Source organism: Diachasmimorpha longicaudata, chromosome 10, assembly GCF_034640455.1.
Source record: "Diachasmimorpha longicaudata isolate KC_UGA_2023 chromosome 10, iyDiaLong2, whole genome shotgun sequence".
NCBI lineage: Eukaryota > Metazoa > Arthropoda > Insecta > Hymenoptera > Braconidae > Diachasmimorpha > Diachasmimorpha longicaudata.
Genome location: NC_087234.1, coordinates 4,249,622 through 4,277,040, shown reverse-complemented (window position 1 = coordinate 4,277,040; position 27,419 = coordinate 4,249,622). Strand labels below are relative to the sequence as shown.

The following is a 27,419-nucleotide window of genomic DNA, read 5'->3' as shown; positions in this document are numbered from 1 at the left end:
ACTTACTGAGACTGAATAAAGGGAAGGGTTACATGCTCACGTATACATGTAAACGTAGACTCTTCAATGCAAAACGGTATGCATGTAGTGCACTGCACTAGACGACAGGTTATTAGTCTGGTGTAGGTCTGGCACGAGAAGCGAGTATAATAGGCTAGGTGTGACATTGCCCCAGAGTCTGTGAGGAGGCTCGTGCCACAACGGGTGAAGGGGAGGGAATGAGTACATGAACGGATTCCGGAGTGTCATTGCCATCAGACCGTTGTCTCGTGCTCAAGTGCAAATTGTCGGGGTAAAAAAAAAATCTATCACTTTCTATTAATTTCAGGAATGCAGAAAGGGAAGTGGCAATTGTGAGGGATTTTTTTGAAGGGCCATAGGGTGCATTTTTGGGGGTGCAACAAAGACGATTTGTGCAGTACCGCCAACACCGTAGTATAAATATTCTGAGATAATACTTGGAACTGGGACGACGTCGGCGGGGATGGTTTTATGTAAACAAATGACGAATGTTGGTCGGAGGTCGCCACCAGGAAGTGGAGATCTAATTCAGTTCGCCTAGAATTATATCTAGTCTTTCACCAGAAAGTTTAAGTTTAAAAATTGAATAACGATCGTGTCGTCTAATTAAATAATGGGAGCTATTAATGCCCCACATACTGAATTCGAATCTAGTAGAAGAAAGACGTCTGAACTCTCGAAAAACTGCTCGCAAAGGCCCAAAGGATGTCTCTTCCCAGACACGAAGTTATCGATTATAGTTTAAACCAACTCTCCTGCACTCCCTCCATCGGTTCATATTAAATCGCATAATTTCATTGAATCCATTCTTAGAAAGAGAGATATTATCCAACACCCCCCACCGATTTCTGTACAAGTTCTCATCCCTCTCAATTGAACCCCTAAAGTGATAATCTGACCCTAAGACGTGAACTATCACCGACTACTTAACCACATTCATCGTCTCGACAGGTGTCGCGTGTCGGTCGTGCATTGTTCCCTCAATGGAATTCCCTCTTCACCTCACCACCTGTGATACCCATACACCCATACACACAGTTTATCCATCCTCTATCCTCTTTTCGTCAGTGTAATACTTGGCACTTGTGTAGGTGGACTAAATCTTTGCCGTCTGGTGCACAAGTGCACTGAGAAGGAAACCTATGAATTCTCTTGAGTTGAAAATCTTCATCCACTCGATTCCATCTCACTTTAACACTCTCACGTGTGACGAAGATGAAGTGAATGTGTGTACGTAAACGAATGGTGGATTTATCTCTGAATCTTGTAGAGATACTACTGTCGATATAACTTGTATAGCCGAGACAAATCTCAGGGGCTTTATTTTTATTCGCCCGCCTGTGTAAATCGGCCTCTTTCTCGCTCTCTCTCTCTCTCTTCTCCTGCATGGAGGTCTCAAGCACGAGAGATTTATGTTGAGTTTAATCTTGGAATGCACGAAAGAGGAAAGACGAATGGATGGGAAATATGAGTCAGTGGAGCAGCGTCGGCCGCAGAGCAAAAAAAAAAATAATGTTGAATAAACAAAAGGAGAAAAAACAAAAATGTTCACTCGGCTTTTCTCTCCCTCTCTCTCCACTCGTAATATCCTTCTTCATTGACTCCGGAGTGGGCTTTTTCCGTATACCTGGTTCGTGCGACAGATGAAGGACTTTGGCACGTGCCCAACCAAGTGCACATGTACAAATGCCTGCATTGCGGAAGCCCTCTGTGGTAGCTAGCAAATGTGTATGTGTGAAATGGATAAATAGGTAAATGCCGACACGTCGGAATAAGAGGTGCTTGGAAAACGTATCGACGGTGTATTTTGCTCGACGAGCGTTAAGGACATTGAGAAAACAAGTGGTTTAACGTATACTCGAGTAACAATATTGCTCAGTTTACTGTATTTGTGTCTTGCACCAGTGGCACGGAAGTAACCACCAACTTGTCACTCTCTCTCCCTGGGGGTCAGGTTCACGGAAGCCATTCACACTGGGCGCCTTGATGGTATAAAGAAGCCCGCGGCTGGGATGCATCAACCCCCGGGGCAATAAACTCCAGTAACAGTGAACACAAGTTGTAAAACAGTTCCATATGCTCAAGCAAGGTCAAATATTTTCCAGGTTACGTTACGCCGATATTTTCATGGACAACGGGTCACCGACCTTGTGAGTCTAGCAGAATATGGATGGGAGTCATGTGAATTCAGATGTGTTGGTTTAATGGAGATCAGGTGAACACGTACAACACAGTTTTGTATGAACGATTGATTTTGGTTTTATTGGGATACGCTCGTACTTTGTGAACAGCCGTAAAACTGACTGGGGAATATCGAAGTCGGGAAGATTTTAACCCTTTGTCATGGTTCCTTTGTCACCAGGATTTATCATATGTTTATACTGTTTGTTAAACAGTCGATTTGTGATTTATCGTAAGACCCCGCACACGGGCCTCTCCGGGAAGAGTGATCTCATTGTGGCGACCGAGGTCATATCGTTTGGTGGTATGATGTAATTGTTTGTGGTGCCTTCAAGAGGAACTGACAGCTGGGGATGGAAATAATTTGGTCTTCATTGAGAGGTTTTCACGCTTTCTGGCTTTATGAGAGACTCATCTTTAGACGAAAGCTGCAGTAGTTCTGTTGTCACTCATTGTTATGGTGATCTGTCATGATTTCTGTGGGGAAGAAATTTTCCGAGACGTCGGGAGAGGGATTTCTGTGTAAACAGGGACAAAGGAGCTCTTGTATGAAGGACCACCAGCCAGCGTTACAAATATGGTGTCACAAGCCGGGTTTTAGTGTCAATAAATGACTAGGGTAGTACTGGAGATCTCCATTAGGCAGGGGTGATCAGGGTAGTTTGCCCTGCGACACTGGCTAGAGAACATCGATGTACGTTCGCCTAAGATTTACGATTTGTTCCAAATCAAAGGTTAATAATAAAATCATAATTCCAGTGACAATATTTACTACAAAATTTTCCAGATTATGTAGCGTCGATATTTTCACGGGCAAAAGGGTGTTAACCCGATGATGCTCCCCAGGTCAAAGAGTATCTGTTTATATCCGTTTGTTTTTGGTTTCAGAGTGCTGAGAGATCCTCGCGGCAGCATCAGACGAGCATAATAACGGATACAGACAGCTTGACGTCTGGTGAGTTACCTTTGGGCTAATTTGAAATTCAAGACCGGCGCGCACGTCGAGACAGACTACATTGCATCAGCTGAGTGGTTATCTCTCACTCTGAGATGCAAGAGGGAGGAGAAGTCATTCATCCCCTCTCTCCTGTTCATTTTTTTTTTTCCACCTTCTTCCGCACTCATGCCCACGTGGCGTGCATTCCACTCGTGCCAGCCGTCTTTTTTCCCTTTTCAATGCACCTCGTGAGAAGCTTTCATTCACACGTCCAACGGCTTTGCCATTCGTCCATTGACGAGTCTTTTATCCTCCGTCTCTTGCATCTCACAACCTCCCCCTCCCCAATCCGCGCACACCCCATCCGTGACCGCAATCACCCGACGACCGCGGGGTTTTTATTTTCTTTGGGGCAATCTGAATGTAAACACTGGGTGAGACTCACAAACGGTGCAAAAAGCAAAAAGAGATTCACTAATGGCGATTCTCACCGACCCCACCGTACACCAAGACTTGGCTCGTTAAAGACACGGCTAACCTTGTTTCAACACTGGGTCAAGTTCAAATGGTGCGACAACAGCCGGTGGTTCACGCTGATTCGATTTACTGTCGTGCCCTGTGTGCATTTCCCCACAGCCCTCTCTCACCCCCTCGTCACTTGGTGTAAATGTGTTACTTCAACTGCGATATACGGGACTATCTCGGATGAAGTGAGTACATCGTAGCGCGAATTCAACGCTCCGCAAGTGGTAATTAGTTGGAGTATTGGAATTATTGGAGATGTGATTTGGGGAAATTGAATTATTCATATCTGGGATACGATTGTGGGATAAGTTCTGCATTGAGATTTTGTACATTTCGGTGGAAAAAAAAATTGTTCCTGATGAGATCAACGACAAATTATTCAGAGCTTAGAAAAATGAAAGTTTAAAGTCAAGAATTTCCATTTAATTTTAGATCGATTGATTGTCGCTGATATGTCACATGGAATCCAGTGAAATTGGTAGTAAAAAAAAACCATCAGATCGGTAATACCAATCACCTTGACCCACGTGTATTGGAATTGAGGAATGCCCAAAGATACGAGGGGTCATAAACCCCTGAAAGCGAGAGTGGTGGAAGATTTCAATCGTTTTAGGTCTCGTTTCTACGGATCACTGGGTCAAGTTCAATTGCACAGAAGTGAGGAATGGTAAAGGGGTGAGGTACGAGAGGGGTGAGTAGGAGGAAACGATGGGTATAGGCGGGTGTAGAGAAGGACAGGTTGAATTGGCATCACAAAGCGAAAACGCGCGAGAGAGGCAGATTGGGTAGGAACGTGCCGTAACGTTATTGAGGCGCACATAACAGTGTGGACGGTTTTAGTGGTATGAGGAGGAAATACCAGGATGGATACGACTGAACGAGGGAACTCGTTCTTCCGTTACTAACCACCAGATCGATTTTGGGATATCGAGATAAGCGTCAGGCGACGGGGGAGGGGGCTTTAGGTGAAATGTAGCCTCAGTTTTTTATGAATTGATTTTATGAGTTTCCAAAATGAATCAACCGAGGGAGAGAGAATTGGGGACTAAACATAAACATAAGCAATGAGGTCATGTGCCAAAAGGACTGAGGATCCTTTGTCTTTGGATGACGATTTTTTTTTTATCTCTGCGACCACATTTAGTCTGCTGAGGCAGGTCCTGGAGAACAGACATTTCTTCCTCATCTCATTATTTTTAATAGAGTAAAAATTAATGTATTTAATCTACCGTGTCCCAATTATATCACTGCCCCCCCCCATATTTAATTACCTTTATTGCGCGGTATTTTATAACAATATAAATAGAATAAATATTACATATCATCTTCCCTAACAGAATCAGTGAATAATTTAAATTTTGACAATCAACTTTCACTGAATCCCTCTCATTTCCACGTATTTCTAATCTCATTCGAATTCCCTCATAACCGAAGTCCGAGCTATTACGCAAGACTTGACGCAACAGAGTTGATTGAACTTCCACGACACACGAAATTCCAATTATCTGATTCACCAGTTTGTGACGTACACAGCGCACCGGCAGCGGTAATAAAAAAAAAACCAATTTACAAATTCCCCCCGTATCGGTAGGAGTGTCACAAAACAAGCCAATTGATATCTCAATAAGACATCGATAGCTCATTAGTAACACAAGAGTGACGCCACATTCACCGTTCTGGTTCAACGTTGATGTGTATGAATGCGAGTGGCTGTGTTTATCCTTCTCCCACTCGCATTTAAACAGCCGCGTAAACTTGACCCACTGAAAAACAGGACACGCGAGGGGTGAGGAGGAGGAGAAGGGGGGGGGGGGCAAGTGAGGGACAGACTGGCACAACTCTCCCCACTTCTTTTTCGTAACCACGTGCGAAACCCATTTCATTCTCCTCTCCCTTTTTATTCAGCATTTTTTTTATCCTCAGCTAACCGACTCCTTCTCCCTTTCCTCTCACTGACTCGGCGACTTCCACGACTAATTCCTTATGGACGCGAATACCTTGTTGAGGTTTTTTTTACATTCAGTAATCTATGAAGTAGATTTTTTTGGAAGTACATGGCATGAAGAGGAAATAAAATTAACGAGAGTAAAATAGAATTGAATTTAGTTCTCTTGATGATAGAAACGGTCTTTCGACATTCGAAAGGAATCGTAATTGTTCTTCTGAATTTACATTCTCAAAATAGAAGATAATAATGTAAGAGTAATATAAGTTAAAATAATGTTAACAAATGTTGCACATATTATTTAAAATATTCCAGTAAATCATTTGGGAAAATAAAAGATGGAAATTTTTTAATTGATTCAAACGTCGAAATGCAAATACGAATTTTTTATAAATAAATAAATAATGAGAGCGTACGCGAGACATTGTACCTATGTTTAATTGAAACGTAAAAGTGAACGGGGCTATCGCGTGTGTTGTGATCACTTCTCCGATAAGAAACAGGCACTCGTTATGTGCAATGCAGTTGGTGCACGGGGGAGAGTAAATCGTGCGTCTCTCGTTCGTCTTCACGTGCCGAGAATCACTTGTGTCTGAATACCGATCGATAAGAAATTGTATCTCGAATGCAATGAAGACTTTAAGGGGCATTGACCAGTATTTACGTTTTTTAAGGCGTCGAAAGCAATAAAAATCACTGACACAATTACACGCTTATTAGGGAAAGAGACATTGACATAATGTTATCGTCGTGTCACTCCGATAAAGCCATTTGTAAACACTTGAAATGTTATCTTTCATCGGCTTCGGTTTTATAAACATTTAATTACGTAACTGGGAAAAAATGAAGAGGAAAAGTTGGGAATATTTTTTCTGGCGAATGTGGAGTCGTAGGAAATTCAAATACTTCCTCTGGTAATGCATTATTCGGGGAGTAGATGACACCCTCTGGGACGACTGGACCGAATGGCGTTCAGGGGATCAGGGGATAAGTTTCTGGAAATTTTAAAAAAGGTACGTGGAAAGAAAATTTAGGGAAAAATTGGGCCTCTAGGGGGTGAGACGAGTGACGAAGGTTAGTTTAATTACAATAATTACCTTTCTAGGTCTAATTTTTCCACCAAAACTTGACACAAAAAGTGGTTGATTGTCATTTCGTCCCACGTTTCCCCCTCTAGAGGTCTAATTGTTATCCAAAATTTCTTTCCGTGCATTAAAAATTGTAAAAAGAGTCGCAACTCCCTAATTACCCTTTCAAGATTATTTCCCTAAAAATATTTTCCAACTCGCATCTCAAAGAACAATTTTTTTCCCGACAATTTCCGCCTGCAACTCTGTCAATTTTTTTTCCTTCTCCCCTCCCCCTTTTTATATCGACTTCTCAGTGTCACTGGACTGTTTGAATATTTTGAGAGCCATGAATCGAAAGTGTTAGAGTGCCTGGAGGGGGGGCATACGGGAGAATGTCGAAACTTTTGCCGTTTGCTGGTGTGAAATCGACGTGAGTGAGAAAGACGGGAAAATGGAGGGTGGCAGACGAGGGAGAAAAAGGGTGAGGAGATGGGGGCGGGAGAGTAGGAGGATATGCAGCAACAGCTGTTATCGCGTTACGGTTCGCACGAGCGGCCCGTAACTTCATATCATCGCCCTGGGTAGAGGAGCGCGCGGCTCTTCCCACTCGGTGAGTGGGTCAAGTTCGGAATGCTTATGATAACAGTCTACCCCTCCAATTCCCCCTCACACCCTGCCACCCACCCCGCTATTCCCTCCAGTCTCCCTCACGCTTCTCCATGGGCTTTATCTGAAACCCTTTCCTTCTCGTCTGTTCTACTCTCCTTCATGCTTCTCGGTAGTCAGGCACTCTGTCTCCATAAACCGTCCGTTGGTTAACCCTTTGTCTACCCGGTGTGTACATCCCACCTGTTCTTGTTTGACCGTCTTCGGGGAAAGATCGGCGGTGGTCCAAATGCAATTCTATTCTTTCATCACTCGGTGCACGAAGAAAAAAATTGTTTAATAATTACGTGTCTGCACCGTAATCCGCCAGTCAACAATATTCGGTAAAAATGACGGAATAGTTACACATTTTTCCCTGAATGTTCCATAATTTTTCTGAAACGTTCTGAACATTTCCGGAAAGTTCATTGAAAAAGTGCGTAACTGTTTTATACACCTGCGAGAGTGAGGGGCACTTCTGTGTAAAAATCTGGGGTTTACCGGCACGTGGTCGAGCCCCCCCTCCCCCCACACACCGGCAGCATAACTTCAAGCGTAGAATTATAGGTCATCCCTTTGGCATCTCAATTCCAAGGATGTCACGTCAATTAAAGGGCCTTCCACAGCCACTTGATGTGCAGTTATTCAAGCATCAGATGAACCATTTTTTTTTCTCCACTCCCCCCTCGATTTTAATCGCCCCCCCCCCCTGGCTAACGTCTTTATAAGCCCACGCGACGGGAGAGTGGATGGTGAAAAAAAAAAACAATGGGAGCCTGTGACTCGCCATTGAGACTCATCCGATTGCAGGGAGGATAAACCGTTTTCTCTAACCGTGTTCGCGTGGACGAGCGTATATGTAAAGGGACTAAAAAAAGGGAGCGCGTGCCGTGGATGTGGATCGCAAGAAAAGGCCACCTTTGTAGAATCCCCCGGAGGGCGTCCGCTTCGGGAATGCAAGGCAGTATATGGCTGTCGTTGAATCGGGAAAGAGTGTATAAACTTGAAGGAAAAAGAAGACGGAAAAAGTGACTGTCCTAAATTGATTAACTCATTCACCGAGAGAATTCCCTTTTTACTCTCGATCTCGTTCACTTGGAAATTCCCGATTCCCCGTATCATGCATTCTATCTGGTTCAACAGCGAAAGGACGCAAATAATGGGTCAGTAATGTTTAAGGGGTTTCAGGGAATACTCCAAAAATAAAAAATAGAAAATAAAATGCGCGCAGTGCACACGCTCTCGTGCGATTTTACTTCATCGTGTCATCAGGTTGTCATCAGGTTCCCCGCAGATGTCTATTAGACATCGACATATTTGTCTTCGATTGGACATCAAACAGGTACATAAATTTAAAGGTTTTTTCTCTCCCTGTAGATGACCGGAACAACCGAGGTATTTCTTCCCATTCCCGTGTTCCCCTCATCGCCTATGGATTTGAGTAAACAAAATCGTTGATTCATTCATTCGTTTCGTCCATATATACCTATCGTAAACGCAAACACGTTCATTGACCGATGCGACGGGTGCAGAGTGTGCCCACCAGTATATAAACGTATGCCAATGCACAGATAGGAAGTATAGTTGTACAACTGGCGTGTATTGAGAACAACAGAGCGTGCGGTTCGGGCATGTCTCGGTCTGGCTAACTCGGTGGATAATCTACTCGGCCTTGCCAAGTACACATCGACGGCATTCGAGCGGCGGGGGAGGAATAGGGGGGTTATGGGGGGGGAGGTGAGGAGGAATGAGGACGTTAAACCTCCTTCCTTTTACCCGGTCACGATTTGCGATTACGACACGCGCGCACGTCGTTTTATCGGTCGACGATCCGAATCCGTGGGAGACCGGACGACAATGTAATCGTTGCCAGTGATAAGCAGTGGGGGAGGACAGCTGGCTAACCTTGTCCGTGGTCATGGTTCTGTAATGACTACTAGTATAACCCGATGCACGAGAAAATTTCAATTGTCGTGAGTAGCGAGTAGTCGGTGATTTTGAACGGAAGGGAACGATAGACATTTGGTTGGGATTTTTTTTCATATTTGGCGATTGGTAAAATTAGGGAGGGTAAGGGCGGGTAGAGAGGGTGAAATTATTTGTTAGTGTGGTGGTGCAGTTCCGCAGTTGATAATGTACTGAGTGGGGAGAAATATTCAGGATAAATTGTTGAGGAGAGAACGTCAAAATTGGTGGGGTTGATCAGAAACATTTTAGCTGCGCGGATAGAAATTTTGGATGAAATGAGTCTTGACCACTTTTTGAGTCAAGTTTTGTTGGAAAATTAGAGGTGGGGGCACATGGTTTTTTTGCAACGTAAATTTTATCCTTCAGTACGATTCGGCGAAACAAGCACCGACTTCGCGATATTTTAATACAACGAATGGCGCCAATAGCAACTTCATGAAGCCCCCAATTCCAGTGCCAACCGACTGGCCCTGGAAAGTCTCATGAAGTCTCGGAGATCAATGGGCAGTACGACGATCTGCTCATCTGCTCATCTATCTTCTGTAAAAGATGAATTTTTGAGGTCTTTTAATTATGAGATTGTAATTATTCCTGAGCTTTTTCGAGCATTTATCTCGTTGAGAGATCGTCCAATGAAGTTGAAGTACTATGGAAAGGGGAGCGAGATGGGGAGAGCCAACTTCTCTCGGCTTCTCGGTACCAACAGATAAATTTCCCCTTCCCCGCGAGACTCGACACTGCGGTATCTCCCATACGATCTCTCTACTTCTTCCTACCACTCTCCTTCTGTCCTCTTTTACGGAGTTATTTTTTCAAATTTTCATTTCACTACTCGGCGGTCCATCATTATTCCTATGCCTTTAATCCAGATCCGAAGGCTGAATTAAATAATCTCTATTAATAAACATAAACTGAAAATATATATTACACATTTCTTGGAGCATGAAATCATTAAACTGATATTCAGACAAAAATAGTGTTCGATATATCGCGAATCGAATGCGGAAAAAGTGTTCTTATCACGCTGTGCGGAAAGCAAATTTAATATTCACGCGAATGTCAAAGGATTTGAAAAAAATCTTAATATTGAAGGGCGCACCAATAGTCAGACCGTCACCTTTACCGTTAGGGACATAGGAAGAACTTGCCCAATAGACAACAAGTGATGCACAACTGGCAGAGGCATGAGGAAAACCGGGACAGAATAAACAGTCGCGCGAAGGAGAATGAAAAAAAATTATCAAAAAATAATGAAGCGGGGGAGGGAGGGAGGGAGGGATTGTGGAGGTTGCGAGGAAGCGAGGTTGGGGGGTTATCATGACATTGAAGGAGGAAAAGACGAGGAGAGAGTTTTGCAGAGATTACTGGGCATTGGGCCACACGAAAAGAGACTCAATTGCTTGTAAGACACTCGTTCGGGGGGCGACGGGGCGAAAGGGACGGGGGACTGGTGAACCGGTGTGAAATAAAGACTGGAATAAAAAATGGGGAAAGGCACTTGCCACTGGGTTTCTCTTTCTTACCCATGTGCCCAGTGTTTCCCAGTGAAAAATTAGTGGATATTACTGATAACTTAAACTTGAGCGTTGACAAAAACGTATTTGGAAAGTGCAATCTTCAAATAAACTGTTCAAGAGAATAATGAAAAGGTGCAGTGAAGTATCTCCACTGCAACTGAAAGGAAAAGATTATTTTCTTTTTCATGGTCTACGATATTTCATCGACTTTCGTTACACAAAAACCCACTGGGTTCGTTAAGCTGGACTTCATGAGCGACAGGCGAACTACACCAGCGCGACGGACTTTCACCGTTCACGCACGTGAACAGAGTGAACTTCTTTCACCATTCATGTTCTTCACGGGTTAATAAACCCGTTGCGGTTCCTCAATTTTACTTGCATTCTCTATTTCTCTGAAAGATTTTCATCTCCCGGTGGAATAGCGTTTTTTGTCCGGTCGATTGTCGGGTGTTTTGAGGGAGACTATTGGTGAGGATGGAACGACCTCGACTCTGAAAATTTACGGAGTCGGTTTGATCCCGTCGAGGCCAAATGCCACATCGTTTTACACGACGGAGTCCAGAGTTTTCTTGGAGGCTGGTGCTGATATTGCTCGTGGTGGTGGTGGTGTTACTGCTGGACGCACCAGGACCGGTTCCATAGGATGCGCTCCCACCTTTCCAGTGGCATTCAAACACATCCCGTCGCTTCGGAAGGGCCACACAAACGATATATAGCAACAGCCTCGTCCTGTTCAGTCGTTTAAACATTGCACTGGTTATAGAGTACTGTTGATCCTCATCTGCGATTTTCAATATTTTTTATTTTGTTTGATTTGATTTTTGTTTGTTTGATTCTATATTTTTTTTGCGCTTCACAGTTCCCTTTATTTTATTAATTTCTATTTCTTTCAATTCCCTGGCTTGATAGGACTGGCATATGACGTAAAATCGCCGCCATATTGATTCTGTCCAACGATAAATCATTATGCATTTCATCGAGAAAGTAACACAACGATTTTTTAGGGGGAACGTTTTATTTTAATCGTTAATAAATATTTTAATGCACACAACCTATTGTCCTGAAAAAAATATATTGATCGGAAAACAATCGATGACAAAAAATATAATAAACCATCCTCACCTAGAAATCAAATTTTATAGTGACAGTCGTTCTGTCAAAAACACACAGCGTGAGCGTAAAAATCCTTGATAACCAGCGTCCGATCTGATTTTGATTTAATTAATTATAATCGTTGTCCAGTCAATAGAATGAGCGCGATTGTAAATCATAATCGTTCATTGGAACGTGCGGTACTCTCGCCGATGGAATAGAGTATTTTGGGTTGGGGTTGATGACTGTTGAGAATAGTGGTAGTGGTGTTTGAGCATTTTCAATTTTCACGTCGTTGAACGTATTGTACACATGGAATGGATTGAAATTCTCGATATTAGCGATTGGCTCGATAGCTACGGTCTTCATTCGAGAGCCAATTGACGTCGATATTATTATTTCACCGGCACTCTATCAGTGAATCGAAAATTGAAGTTGTTTAGGTTTTCACGGGGAAGCGTTCCACGGGTAGAATTATTTTCATTAAATTAGAGTACTATGAATAAATTAATACGTTTTATTGTTATTTTATTAGTAGTTCTCGAAGGAAAATTGAATTTTTTTTTTCCTGGAAAATTTCATTTGCCGGAGTGAAGAATTCTTTTGAAAAATAATCTACTTGAGAATTCTGGCGCCAGATGCGTTCTAATCCTGTAGCGCCGGCGTCACGAGCGTTCGACGGAGCTACGGCAAAGTGGGTTAGGTCGATGCTACTACGACGTTGCTACACCCAGCCTTTCTGCGCAGCGCTCTCGATTCCTCTATCGCTGTGGCAATACAATCTACACCTTCATTCGATTCAATTTTGACAAAATCATGTAACCGCGAGCATTTTACTGGCATTTTTTCCGTCAATAAATTAATTGATTATCTCGGGGAATGGATAATCAGCCGAATTGTCGAGTTGGAGTGCGAAAAAGAATTTAAAATAAAAGAGGGAACATAAATAAACTTATTGTTCTCACGTCGACTTGAAGAAGTCTGTAAATTAAATGAAAAAGTTTGCTTTTGGGGAGACATTAATGAACCTATTTAATTATCAAATTTATCCGTCAATGGAACGAGAGAAATTTAATGAAAATCATGAGCAGTTTTTGGGTAAATTTCACGCGAAATAATTCGCGATTTTTTAGAATTCAATGCGTAGGAAATTCGAAGAATTAAACCAGTCTATCGCTGTTCGGAAATCCCGGGGTTATCACTAGGCCGCGTGACGTCATATCACTCTACTGTCAACAAAATGGTGGATAATAACAAGATGAGCTGAGCAGTGTAGCTGCAAGACATTCCATGAAATTTAATTGGCAAAAAAAATTGTCTTATGAATTTCCCAGGAGTCTAAACGGAACCACAGAAAATCCTGTGCTATTTAACTTCGTTGATTTCGTTTTGTCCAATTAAAAATGTTCAATAACATTTTTTTATTCACTGATGGAATGGAATGAAACGAGAAGCGCGTCATCATTGCCTTCAGACTTTAACACCACCGGGTTGGCTGATCGCATCGACAAGGCTCAGTATCGCTGTGTCATAACAACCTCCGTGTCTGACTCACGCGCCGTATCTACTGCGAGAACGAGTCATCTTGACTCACACAGTAAAGTCAGCGAGAAAAATACTTTGCTTTCTGCGCGCTTTGCTGCCGAGAAAAGTGTCGGAAGTTGAAAAATTTTGTCCGAGGTTAAAGTGGCATGAGCATAACTCAAACCCCGATTATTAAAATCTCAGATAAATTTCAAGGGGATGGTAATATGAACAGAAACCCAAACTTTTTCACTGACTTTTCCCTCAATGAGCAATCTCGAATTATGATTGATAATAAATCAATGACTGTGTTGCATTGAACTTTGATGAATAATAAAATATTCCGAGTGTTATTCATGTTAATTCAGTGGCTTTATTGACGCAATTTTTATTATATCAACAACGTTTAAACAGCTCGATATAATCTGTACGAATTAATTCTCCAATTAGTATAGCTCTTTTCCGGATTATTGTAATAAATTAGTAAATTAACCTGCATGAGGGAAGTTTGAAACAAAATTATTGGATTCCATAAAAATATCTTTAACCGTAACTTCCTCGAATTTTTCGAACCTCTAAAAATATCCTATTCATCCAGAGAAAATCAATAAAATATACCTAATCAGGAAAAAAATTCACTAATCCACAAATTATGGAATGTGATTTATAATAAAGCACAGGTACATATGCACTTGAAGCGTATGTACGCAATTTTCATCTGACACATGAAAACGTGGATACATAATAAATGCAGGACCTATGTATAAACGCCTGGGTGCAATAACGAAGGCCCACGAACTGTTCAAAGCGCGAATGTATGTGGTGGCGTGGAGAGGGGCGAAAGGGGGTGGTAGAGAGATGGGAATACAGGAGGGAATGAGAATAGGCGAGGGGAGGGTGACTATGGTATACATGAGCGTTGGTGGTGGTGGCGCAGGCGCGAGGGTTGAACGGGAAAAAAAATCGGCCCGTCAAGCGGGGGGTGGGGTGTGCCGGTATCGATCGTACCTAACATCGGAGTCCGTATACTCCCCCGTATATATATCTAACAAACTGTGATGATGATGGGTACGGGACGTGGACAAAAGTTCAACATAACCCCTCGGCTTTTCCCTCTCAGTGCTTGTTCGTCTATAATTTTTTTTTCCATCGTGGGACACATTAACAATTTTTAATTGATGAACCCTGACTTTGATTTTAGGCGGATGAATCGAGGCATTTCTGAGCTTTTTTCTTTTATGGGAAAACTATTCCGCGATTTTATCGCATCGTTTATTTCACGGAAATCATGAGGACATTGCTAGGAAAGGGATTGATGACGTCACGACTCCGGAGAGGTTGGGGGTGACTCGCTAGGAGGCGCTAGGCTCGAGGGGGGAATATTAAAGTGAGGTTAGTCGTCGGTGGTGATTTTTAATTTTTTTTTCATCGATTTATGCAGGGAAAGCAATTTGAGGTGACGATTGGACCTTCAGGGGCGAAATGAGGGATGAGGGTTAGTTTTATCATAAAAATTAGCCTCTCAAGTCTAATTTTCTATGAAAACTTGACCTAAAAAGTATTTGATAGTCATTTAGTCGCACGTTTCGTCCTCTAGAAGTTTAATTTTTATCCAAAATTTCATTCCGTCTAAGACTTTGTCTGAAGGATTCAGTAAAAGTCCTGAACCTTTCAGTTCGTCCTCAATTTACGGAGAAGATACGGAAATCTTGATGAATATTTTTTGTCCTGCGATGAAACAGGCTCAAAAAATTTCGTGAATTATCGATAATTTGATTCAATTCGAAATACGTAATTAAGAAAATAATTGGATCGTTCCCTTTATGAGAGAAATTTGTTGAGCTCTGTTAGATCAAAAATGATCTTTGATGATTAAGAAATTCTTCGGAATTAGACAGCAGCGTATTATCATACAAATTCTTCCGAGACCTATACCAGAATCTTTGCGAGGGTTCCGGGGAAAGTTCCTCGGGGGAGGACGCGGGGGCTGGGGTGAGGAGAGAAATGCAGAATGGAGGATATATATAGCTTCATAAAACAGTGGGGTACACGTGGCGTTATAGGGCTGATTCGAGGGATACGAGATGTAGTACGACACTCGCAGGGGTTCGACGTGGAAATGGGGTTCGATCCCTCGGCGACGATGCGCACAGTTTACTGTACTGCGGAGAAAGACTTTGCTGTGACCTTGCGTGACAATACTGCTTCCAAATTTTGGAAATAACTGCGTGACGAGGATAATCGATGGTAAAAGCGTTTCGTAGATGCATGAGCTTTGATAAAATATACTGCGTATATGGATTTAAGTCGGAGGATTATAAAAACAGAAACGAAAAAATGAATTAAACTGAAAGTGCACGACGAGAAATTTTCTAGAAAAATTGTGGTACGAGGGGAGAAAAAGATTTTCCCGTTGGGGGTGAAAAATTCTAGTGCTTTTCAGGTGAACTCCGGGTGATTTCCGTGAAATTTTTATAAGAAGATGCGGGAAAATTCTTATTTTAGTTAACAAAATTTGCCACGCTAGCACGAAAACTTTTCTAAACAATTTCTCTGTGAAAAATAAATTAATTTTCAGGATCATCTCTCCGGTTTATCAAAATTTCTCCATGCGATATCATTCATTGGTTCCTCCCAGTTTTTCTAGATATTCAGTTCCAGAGAAATGTGAAGACAATCGATGGGCACACTTTTTCGTGCTCGGCTCCGCTGAGAGAAAAGCTCTCGACTGTTTCAAACCGAAAATATAATCTCTCAAAAAAGCCGACCCCGGATGATATACGCGGGCGTCAAAGTTATTTATAGTTCCCAATGTTTGAAATGCCGGTATTTTTAGGTACACATGGGACCAATGAGGAGTGTAATTTCAAAATCAAGACTGTACACACATTCCCGTGTAAAATTATCTCCCCAGTCTTGAGGCAATTTCACATAAAATTGTCAACAACAAATAGGCGCACCTACGATCGGTAGAAATAGGAGTTACCATTTTCATTAAAATTCCTAATTATTTATTCTCCGTCTAAACGAATAAAAAAATATTATAATTTTATAACGAAGTTTGACGTGGATTACTTTTTATACACTTTTTTGGTTTGAAACATTTCGAATGTTAATCTTTACATTTTTTTCGGTATTTTTTACGGAACTTCTCTGTCCGAGGGAGACAGCGGGTAAAAAGGGTCTCGTGCTTCGCGAACGGGTGGAAAAACTCATATCCCCTAATGAAGTAAAACGCAACTTCGAGCCGGGAGAAAGCAAGTCTCTTTCCTTCTTCTTTCTGCACGAAAGAGGAGAATCGTGAGGTGGGTTTTGCTCAGAAAGCGAATATGGAGAATAAAACGGAGGGAGTAAAAAACACTGAGGGAAGGATAATGTCGAGGGAGGATGAGAGATGAGAAGCAGGAGTGGAGAGGATGAGAGGCGACCGAGAGTCTCGCGTACTCCATGTGGAAGAAAGGGGATGAGGAGGAACGATCGACAAAGTGCGTCCCGTGGAGGTAAAAGCTATGAGGACAGATCCTGGCTGAGTACGGGATCCAGCGAATACAGTACTGGGGTGCAGTACCTGGCTGTCGAGATACAAAATTTCCAATTAATTTATTTTCCTCCAACAATTTAGTCATTTTACACACGAAAATTTCTTGAAAATTTTACGGCAGGATAATCCACAAAATATATATAACTCGATATTTATACTTCACACCTGTTTCGATTATCGGTAGCTAAAGGAATTATCGATATTTCAAAAGGCATCGATTATTCAGCCTCACCTATCGCTAATTAACCGGTCCTAATTACCTGTTTTGTAATCTACAGCCTAAACAGTATTCAGTAAAAATGACGGAACAGTTCCGCATTTTTCACTGAATGTTCCATAATTTTTCTGAAACGTTCTGGACTTTTTCCGGAAAGTTCACTGAACTTCCTCAGAACAATTCGAGGTTTCTCACTGAAAAACTGCGTAACCGTTCCATAATTTTAACTGAATATTGGTTTGATTGGCAGATCACGCAACGGGTACGTAATTTTTCAAAAAATTTTCACTCCCTGCACCGAATTCGAACTCATAGATGCGTTCAAAACAGCGGAATCCACAATTACCCGAAATTGCCAATATATTTTTTGTCCGTAGCGATTGTGTACCTTCAATTAAACCGAATGCCTGGCGACTGTTCCTGGGGAGGCAATAAATGTGTCGAATATATCAGCACCCATATGTAGACAGTCTCAATAGATATACATGCACCATCGATATCCTCATCATCGTGGGTAATCCTGCACCAATAGCTGTTTTCCAAACTCGGTGAAACATTTTCCGTGGCATAATGTGTCTATTCCACTGGGGTGCTAGGGGTGGTACGAGGGGGGGGCGATGGTATACGCGTGTATACATTTCAAATGCATGCGTCGCTTAGTGGATCCATTTTATCGAAATATTACTGTGACGAGGTGGCTTTCTGGATGGTTCCATGTAGCACTCGTTCATATTACCAAATGTATCGCGTATATCGCTTGCTTTCGTGGTGGAGAATTGTTTGATGCTGCACACCAACAGCTCGATTGTTGCTCTCATCAATGGGGGAGGGACAGAGGAGGAGATATGGAATATTTCAGGGGAGGAGTTGGAGAGCATTGGAAATCGATAATTTTAAATAAAATATTGGGTCTGATAAATTAGAGCTTTCTCGGGATTATTCCAAAATATTTTTAACAGTGATGCACGGAAGGAAATTTTGGATAAAAATTAGACCTCCAGAGGGCTACACGTGGGACGAAATGACAATCAACCACTTTTCATTTCGCCCTCTGAAGCCCTAATTTTTACTCAAAATTTCTCTCCATGTAGACCTACAAAGATATTGTCATGCGATAATATTTAAAGAAATAACAAATGCGTAAACGCTTGCAATGGCCCTTTCAGAATTGAAGTCCATACAGATGTTCTTGCAATTTTATTATGAACGGACGAGAGATGGCAAATTAATTTTTGCTTTCACGGAATGCAAACTCCAACAGAGGAAATAGGATGAAATTAATTATGTGGTCAATTTGATGGGATGTTTACCGCAGGCCAATGAGAATTGATATAATTCCAAGGGATTTTTCGTTGAGCGGTTTGTACGCTGACACAAATGTTTTTTCACATATTGATTACAGACTTAACGACAAGATTTATCACTCATCGAGCGTTGCATTAGAACATTGTGTAAATAGTTTTTTCGAATGATTTTGGGTCATCTGAACTTTTTTCCAAATGAATCAGGAGGCGAAAATGTTGGGGAACGAGGGTATATCTACACAGATAAGTGCACCTTGGGGAACGGTGTAATGATAAATATGACAAATTATAATTTCACGTTCTGGTCTGACACAAAGAGGAAGAGGAAAAACTCTGGTTTCGTCGGTGGTGAGTTTGAGAGGTAAAAGCGGGAAACGAGCGGTCGGGGAGTGGAGAGGGGAGGGTAAAAGCTGTGAGAGTAGAATCAAATATAGATAGCGAGTACATTCGAGTTATTCATCCCTCCAACTACCCCTTGACTGCCGAATATCACGTAGATTTAATGACGAATGTGAATGAAGGAAAGTTTGATGATAAATTTGATGGATCGATGAGCAATTCTCCTCTTACGGCTGAAGAAAACTACGACATTACGTGAAATTATTTTTAAACCTTCATTAAACATTAACTTATTCGGCCAAATTGATAATTATTTTCTACCCCTTACGAAGATCGCATTATTTTTATTCAGAGTTTTTGAAATCATCTGAAAAATAGTAGAAGACTTTTAAAATAAATTTCTTTTTATTTCTTCTCCCAGAATTTAAAATAATTACAATTTACAGAATTTTACAATAATTACAATTGTGAAATGTTTGTATAATTCTCCCCTCGATAATCAACTTTATGTCATTCCTTTGTCTGTTTTTTTTTCCACAAAACACCTTAGTATCGGAATTAATCAGATGGAGGTCAATCGACTGTCTCCCACGTTATTCCATTTTTTATGCATGCATCTGTTGCTTTTTTCCCCCGTTCCTTTGATATTGAAAGGTCAGTGTATATGTCTACTAGGGGTTAAACGACGATCCAACCTAACCCGCCAGCCTCTGCACACACGTGGGTTACATCAGAAAGGCTATTCACTCGGAATCCACGTGGTCTATCGATTCTCGTACTGAAATTTAATACACGGAGTAGGGAACGAAGGTAATTGATGAGTCTAGATATAATTATCAATCGTTAGCTCTTCATTCATACCTCTCATCACCCAAAGTGTTAAACACAAGTGAGATAGCATTATCAAAATTACCCCAATTGTCGGCAGTAGAGAATACGCACCACCGAGTTGTCCATTACGAAACAAATATTTTACCAATTAAACTCTATTAAAAAATTCATTAAAAAAATATATCCGAGCATATTTTCTCGAATTTTAGTACAATAAATGTTTCGCGAAAGTTATCGATAATTGTAGAACTGACAGCACATCAATTTGCCAATAATAAAGCTCAATGTCCTGCCCTGAAAATACAAATTACAATTCCATTCATTTTTCATTAATAATTTGTCTGAGCTACAAAAATATTAATATTAATAACTCTCACTCGGGAATTCATTTTTTCAGTTACCTAATGCACCAGTGCTCCAAAGTCCTAATAAATATCCCCCAAATCCCGTAAAAACCCATGACGTACCACAAACCCTGCAAAACACTCAAACTAGACATTCAAAATTTGACGATTCTCATGTTACCTTTTGAATCGAGTTACTCGTAGTACACAAATCCGCGCGATATATTCTCATTCGTTATCTCACTCTCTGTGACAACTACGTTGCTGTATGCTCTGTAATGGGGCGGCCGAAGGGAGGTGGGGAGAGGGGGGGGGCAAATGAGGTAGTAGTTGTGTACGAAGGGACGAATATAGTAAAATTGTGAAATCTCTCGGTCACAACATATAGAGCTTGACGGTTGCACAGTGAAATCCCTCGGCCATGAGCCACGCGAATCGAACCCCAACACGCCTACATCCACACACACACACATATGCGTACACCCGCGTACGTATACACACACATAAACGAAAATGACTCACACAAGTATTCGATGCTTTCGCACTTCCGCCGCTTGCAATATGAATCGCCTGTACTTTTGCACACACACACACACATGCACATCCATCCATATGCACACACATGCAAACGAGGTGCACAGGCAAGCACCTGCAGGTGTGTGTGTGAGTGGAGCATTGCCCCTTGCACAGACGATATCGCACATACACACGTACACACATAAATTAACGGTGTGTTATGAACACACACACACACACAACGACACCTCTTCATTTCTCCTCCCCCTCCCCACTCTAACTTGATTTCCACCACTCTGAAGCCACCCTCCACTAGCATCCACCCTCGTTCGCTTACTCCGGCGTTCACCGCCCCCTCTGGCAACTCACACCCTCCGTTATCAGACTCTCCCTCGTACACTGCGTTTCTCTTTCCTCTCGTTACCCAACCCCCTGTCCCGTCGGTCACCAGTTTCAATTTGTTATTTTTACATCATTTTACTCCATCTCCTCCTGCCCCCCCCTCCCCGCAACCCCTCTCTCACTCTCTGTCTCATTCCATTTTACTCGCTCATCCCTGTTTTCGTTTTGTATCCACTTCTTTCGGTATCCACCATCCACTAATATCGTCCCCTCTTTATCTTGTTTTTGCCCTCTCTGCACTCCAATGCCATTCTTTCTTTCACCATCGAGTTCATTGCTGTCTCCTTTTTTTTTAGGATAGTTTGTGTATACACCTTTAAATGCATAGTTTCTCGGATGTTCACCCAAAAACGTTTGATTGCCCTCAGTTATTCTTGATTTTTTTTTTTAGCGCGATATTTTTTTTTACCTGCAATTAGTGCAATTAATGGGCATTGGTGGAAGGTAAAAAGATGATGATTTAATATTTGCAATTCGTTATTTACGCTATCGTCCACATTTTTAAATGTTCTTCTTTGGGGAAAATTTACCAGTTCGACAATTCCCCTGAAATCAACTCTTTATTCGGTTTTTCCTGTCTCTGCACTCCAATGTCACTCGTTCCTTCCCTATGCAGTCCATTACTGTAACTTTTTTGTTCAAGAGTTTATGTGTACACCTTTGAATTCATAGTTTCTCACCCATTCACTGGAAAATGTTTGATTGCTCAGAATCGCTTTTGAATTTTTTATTGCTATGAATATCATTCGCAATTAGTGGTCATTAATGAAGTACAAAGTGATGAATCTGAATAGAATTATTGCGATGAATGAGAAAATGTTGGTAAATAAAACAGTTTCCTATTCATTATTTACATAATAGTTAATCTGTGTTTATGCCCTTTATGCTGATGAAATGACACAATTTCAAATGTGAAGGGATTTTATTATTGAAAATTTGATAATTTGTGACGTTATTAATCTGAAATTGAAATTTCAGTTCTACTATACCCCAACACATGAGAATTTCCCGAAATAGTTTCGTTCGTTCCATAAAATATGATGTTTTTCAGTAAAAAAATTTTCCACGTGGGAAAAAATTGTCATATGGAGCAGAAAAGTTCTTCTCGCTCGTGTATCGAGCGATATTTTTTGTCCTCAGACAACGCTTCGCGGACGGGCAAAAAATATTCGATAAACAGCCGTGAAAAACTTTGCTACCTCATATGATTGCAGAACACGCGTTCAAGCCGTCCCACAACCTCTTCTCTTATTCGGTGGCAAAGTTCCTCACGATCCAGTGTCGAAATTAGTATATGTATTTTGACACAAGTGCCACGATTTTGCGACCTGTACGAAGTCCGCCCCAGGCCAGACCGAAGGCTGCTAACAGGTCGAACTAGAAAAATTATCGGACGTGGATTTAATATTTTTTCATCGGGCTGTGCCAAAAAGCACCTTTTTCGGCCGCTTCTCATGCAAACAACCGCTGTCTTTACCATTAGTATCATAAAATATCGAGCGATACTTATGGAGAAAGACAGAAGGATGGGATGAGACTAGAGAAGTAGTCGACTATTAATTTTTTCTTAGCACCAATATATTTGTTTATGTCAATTTTTTAGCTAAGGAAGATATCCATACTTTGTTTGGGTGATATTTTTGCATATATTTTTCTATAAAAATAATTTCCAGCAATCGACTCCTCGAGGATCGATATTTTGTCAAATATTACCCATCCCTAATCAATTTCATACTTTATTACGAGTTTAAGTGGACTCTGGAAGTGTGACATTCACAAGAACCACAAACCGTAGGGACAGAGAGAATGTGGGATCAGAACAGTCTCCCTCCTCCCAAATTCGTACATATATCCAGTCATATTCTGATCCCAATCCTCGTCAAGGAACTTGCGAGAGCAGCAGGATGCTCCCCCCTCCTCTCATACCCCACACACCACGATATTTTACACGTACATAACCCCAGCGTGGGCGAGTATTTATATACCCCCGCATATATATACGACAGTACACACTCCCAATTCCCTCTGCCTTCGGCAATTCCCTCCTTCATTGGCATCGTCTCTCCCACCGTTTCTCCGTCGCTCCTCCAGACCTATCCCTTCGCTTCTGTGTGAAGAACCCTTCACACACACACATTGAAAGTGTCTTTACGAATGGTTATAGGGAGAGAACGAGGTGAAAGGCGAAGTTGCCTTGTCTCGAGTCTTCCCCTCCAGTCTTTCCCAATTTAGAACTCGCTCCCCTCAACTCCCAGAGTGAGAATGCTCCATCGGTGGGGCGCCACGAGTCCGAGAGAGATGCTGCCGCAGGGACGGAAGATGCGGAAATTCACGAGAAGGAGCGAGCTAGCCCGAGAGCGTCAGGGATTGGTGGTGGGGGCTGAGTAGGAGACAGAAGCGCTGAGTCTCTCGCATGAATCAGAGCGAGAGCGCAGCGCTGCTGCGTTGGTGGTGGGGGATCGCCGCGGTAACAAGGGAATGGCCAAAGACGAAGAGCGAACAACTCTGGTGTCCTAACCTTCCCTGTATATTGTATTGCTCTCCCACTCTTATCGCATACCCTCTTCTTCTCTGTCCGTTAGACGGGCTTTGGAGTTCCACTCTCTGAAATATCTCACCAAGAATATTATGAAGAGAGAGAGAGGAAAACAGTGAGAAAGAAGGAGAGAAGGTGAACGGTGTTGGCCTGGCTTCGCAGTAACGATGCCTCTTCTGCGCGAGATAAAGAGCCATGTTAAAAACCAAGAGAGATGGAAAAATCTGAGAGACCCGACGACCAGAGAAATTGAGAAAGACTTGAATTAGTATTATTTTCATTATTTTATACAAAATTATTCTCCCCTCGCAAATTAATCTGGGGAAAAGTGTCGCGACAAGGGACTTTGCCCTTTTTTTCAATCCTATTCAGAATTTGATAATTCACGGAGTAAAGAATGAATTGATGCAAGTGCAACGGGAGATAAACTCTCAAGTGGAAACCACGATTCTAACCTAATTGACTATCCCCGAGAGTCGGAGGACACTGTGCTCCCAAATAATGCGTATAAAACAGCATGCCAGAGTGTACCAGATGAACAGTAAATCCCTCTTTCTCCTTTTTCCCGCAGACAAGAAGGGGAAGCAGCAGCGAGTTTCTCTCTCTCTCTTGTTCCTTCAAAGCCTCCTTTGTTCGTCCCGTCAGCTATCCCCAGGGAGTCCACACGCTATAAACGTGTTCCCTTCTTTTTTGAAAATTTTATTTTAGTGACGTACACCCATGGAAATACCCCTCACGTCCAATAATTTGTATCCCCGTCTGGAAAATCAAAGCAGACAAATAACGTAGAAGATCGGGCATCAAAGTCGTGCAATTTTTTTAGACATAATTTTCGTAATGAAGTCCAAATTCTCTGTCATCGATGTAAAACCATAAACTCGAGAAATCCTCAGTTCTACGGCACTGCCGTTCATTCCCACCTTCCAGTTTTCTCTCACCTCCCACCCCCTTCCGCCCACCCATCCCAATGGCCCTCTTCCTTGCACTGCGCAACCAAAAATTTATCCCCACCCCGGGGCTCACTCAAACTCACCAAACACCCTGATTCCGTCTCTCTCAATTTTCCCCCAGTCATCGCCCATTGGCCAGTTGTGTGGACCAATCCGCTTGTCCACCGCGTCTTGGCGCATTCCTCACACACGTGGCATGAGATGTACCTCCATATTTCCGCGGGACCAGCGAAAAACGTCAAAAAGTTGGTGCCACGTTTGTAGACCAGAACGCGCCAGGATCACCACCAAATACCTCCTTCCTCCAGGTGGTTTTGATGCTGCGCGGAAGCATCCCACGTGGTCATGTAGTTTTTTTTTTCCTCTGGTAAATTCTTTTACTCCCTTTCTCCAACTCTCTCTCTTTGTTGCTGCGTCCGCTGGCTCTCAAGCGGTGTAAAGTGTTTATCCGTGTTTGGTGTCTCTCTCTGTCGCTCACACCGGTGTTTTCATGCGTATGTGAGACGATGTGACATGTCCATGGGCGCTTTTCAAAGGTCCTGTGCGGCCCCCTTTGGGTGACATGCCACTGTCTGTAAATGCACCACACCAGTCCCGCACTGCAGTTGCATCGCACTGTTGTTCTCGCAGTGATCGAGAATTCCCTCTGCCTCGGGATTATGCGATCATGTGATGGATTATGAATTCCTTCTGTTGTTATTTTGGTCTTTGTTCCCGTTCTCGTTGCAGATCTGCCCAGCCGTAAAACAATCAGATTGTCGCGGATACATTTGTAGATCAAAAGACGTTAGTCTCCCCCCAAAACTTCCTCCCTCCGGAGCAACCCCACGTGGTTATGAGCATTTTTGTTCTTTGATTCTTTTCTCCCCGTCTACTGCGCCACTATCCTACTGTCTCTCAAGTACTATAAAGTGTTTATTCGTGTTTGATGCCTCTCTATGTCGCTCACACCGATCTTCCATGCGTGTATGACAGGAGCAACACATCCGAGAGGAATTTTCAAAGGTCCCATGCGACTCTGACTCAAATACTCCTGTCGGTGGATGCACCGCAGTCCCGCACTGCGGTTGTATCGCAAGATCATCTTCATCGTGATCAAGAATTCCCTTTATCTACCCATTAGACGACCATATGACGAATTACAAATTCCGTCTGTTATTTATTGGTGATTTCCTGACTTGTAATTTCCTGGTTTATTTTTGATCTTTGTTCTTGTTTATGTTTCAGGATACACTCGCCCTTGGACTGTCACACTGTCGCGATAGAAGTGTGTTTATGTATCCACGATACCGGGTACATGCACGAAGGTCACAGGACTACGCGACTACAATGCTGAGGAGGGAATTCTCCCGGCACGCAGTACGCGTGGAGGTGAATAAAGGTAAACAAAGCAAGTTTAGTTATAGACAGGGGGCTTTGGAGGTGATGCCGGGGGAAAAAAAAAGGTCAAATGTTTATGGGCGAGTGAAAGGTTCCTGGGGAGAGTAATGATTCCTGGGAGAAATGAGGAAAAATTGGCGGTGTATTTGCAATATGCTGGGAAAATTGTTTGCTAAATTTAATGCGTGAAATGAGAAAGGTTCAGTGGAATTTTTAATGACCATGAAAATAATTTTCTCGAGTGATCGCAAGATCTTTCATTAAACCAACATCCTTTTGAGGGATTGTCGAATAGCTTTCTCAGTTTACGAGGGCTCGTTCGAAAGTTACACGCACCCTTCTTATTTATCTCAGGGTATGCGTGAATACTTGAATATCCCGTGACCTTGTCGACAACCTAAATGGGTCAGTGATGACTGCACATAATTTACCCCGTTATGAAGAAATCGGGGGAAGTAAATTGTTCGTTCATCGTTCTGAGGGTTCACAGATTTGTTCATAGACATTGAAAAATAAAACAAAAGCTAAAGGATAAGGCTGATGATAAGTGGTTTACTGTGGGAGTGGTATGCTCGGGCCATTCGTACCGGCAAAAGTGTGTCGTGAGCACGCTCGTGTGCCACTCGTTGTATGACTCAGGCCACTGAGAGTAAGTGTGCCACGGATCTTTCTTTACTCACTGTACTTCTCTCTCAGTTTTACTGTCCTGCAGTTATCCGTTTATTGGTTTATTTCTTGATGAATTAATGGGTCGTACCGTGAGTAGTTGGGTTCATGGGACGAATGATAAATTCGGGGAGGGGCAGGGGAGGGGGAGGAATGAGAAACTTTCAGGGAAAAGTTCAATAGGACATGCAGCAAAGTTGCAATTCATAAAATCCACTGTTTAATTTATTTTAATTGTTATTTTATATCGTTTTAACTGAGTTGGGGCTTTGCTGGGATGACGAGCGAGAGCAACGATTAGATCGCATCATTCTATTCGACCGAGTTTTCAACTCGAAACCTTTGGCATGTGATTCGAGCTTACACACTGCGTCGGGGAAAAACGATTGCGGTGAATGACGATGAAAGGAAGTTAAAACTTTGCCGTCCAAAATGTGATCTAAACATTAATTAGCTCATTGTAATATGTTTACGGTAGCGGAAATATTTTTATTTTGAAGGAAAATGGAAAATTGAAAGTGAAAGACCGGGATTGAATATTTTAGATAATTATCCTTAATAACTCGTGTTAATATTTAAATGATTCACCGGAGTAGGTTCATCAATGCAGAGCGAATATTGTTAGTAATTTAAGGCGAAAAGGAAATCCTCGGGAGTATTAATTTTCACTGAACGATATAATTTTCCTCGACAAACGATCGCTCATTGTCGGCATGAATGAAAATACCGATGAATTTATAAGACATGTTAAGAGGGTGAGTCGGGAAAATTCCCAAGTGTTGGAATCTCGATTCAACAAGTAGATGCGACAGCTGCTGATGAGAACTTGTGAAAAGAGGATAGGGACAGAGAGGGTTGGGGGGAGGAAAGTCAGATACCCTCGACCCAGTGGAGTTTAGCTTTCGAGTTATGTAGATATGCCTTGTGTATATAATACTCAAGCCAGTGCTGTATCGCGTTAGCTA

General features: G+C 42.2%; 2 protein-coding genes across 4 annotated transcripts in view; one reads left to right on the top strand and one right to left on the bottom strand.

The window, feature by feature from the left end:
* Positions 1-27,419, top strand: part of LOC135166420 (uncharacterized) — a 96,653-nt gene that overhangs the window by 31,506 nt on the left and 37,728 nt on the right. For 2 of the 3 annotated variants that reach the window (XM_064128626.1, XM_064128625.1), the window contains 2 exons: positions 3,091-3,157; positions 25,636-25,789. The gene's annotated coding sequence lies outside the window, so the exon portion shown is untranslated. Of the gene's footprint in view, positions 1-2,877; positions 2,897-3,090; positions 3,158-25,635; positions 25,790-27,419 lie in introns of those variants that run through there. The other variant, XM_064128627.1, reaches the window with a different exon arrangement.
* On the bottom strand, positions 19,254-21,668 carry LOC135166775 (uncharacterized). The gene is made up of 4 exons (XM_064129335.1): positions 21,611-21,668; positions 21,045-21,236; positions 19,691-20,952; positions 19,254-19,607 (listed from the first exon to the last, which is right to left on the bottom strand). The coding sequence occupies exons 1-3, from the start codon at positions 21,666-21,668 to the stop codon at positions 20,456-20,458; spliced, it is 747 nt and encodes a 248-aa protein (XP_063985405.1). The 3' UTR covers positions 19,254-19,607; positions 19,691-20,455.

What these genes read in the sequence shown, in the direction of transcription:
- LOC135166775 (XM_064129335.1), bottom strand. Translation starts at nt 21,668, where the DNA reads ATGATATTCATAGCAATAAAAAATTCAAAAGCGATTCTGAGCAATCAA. An exon ending in GAGCAATCAAACATTTTCCA is followed by an intron (nt 21,237 to 21,610) that starts GTGAATGGGTGA and finishes ATGCATTTAAAG; the next exon opens with GTGTATACACAAACTATCCT. An exon ending in AAAATGGAATGAGACAGAGA is followed by an intron (nt 20,953 to 21,044) that starts GTGAGAGAGGGG and finishes CCGACGGGACAG; the next exon opens with GGGGTTGGGTAACGAGAGGA.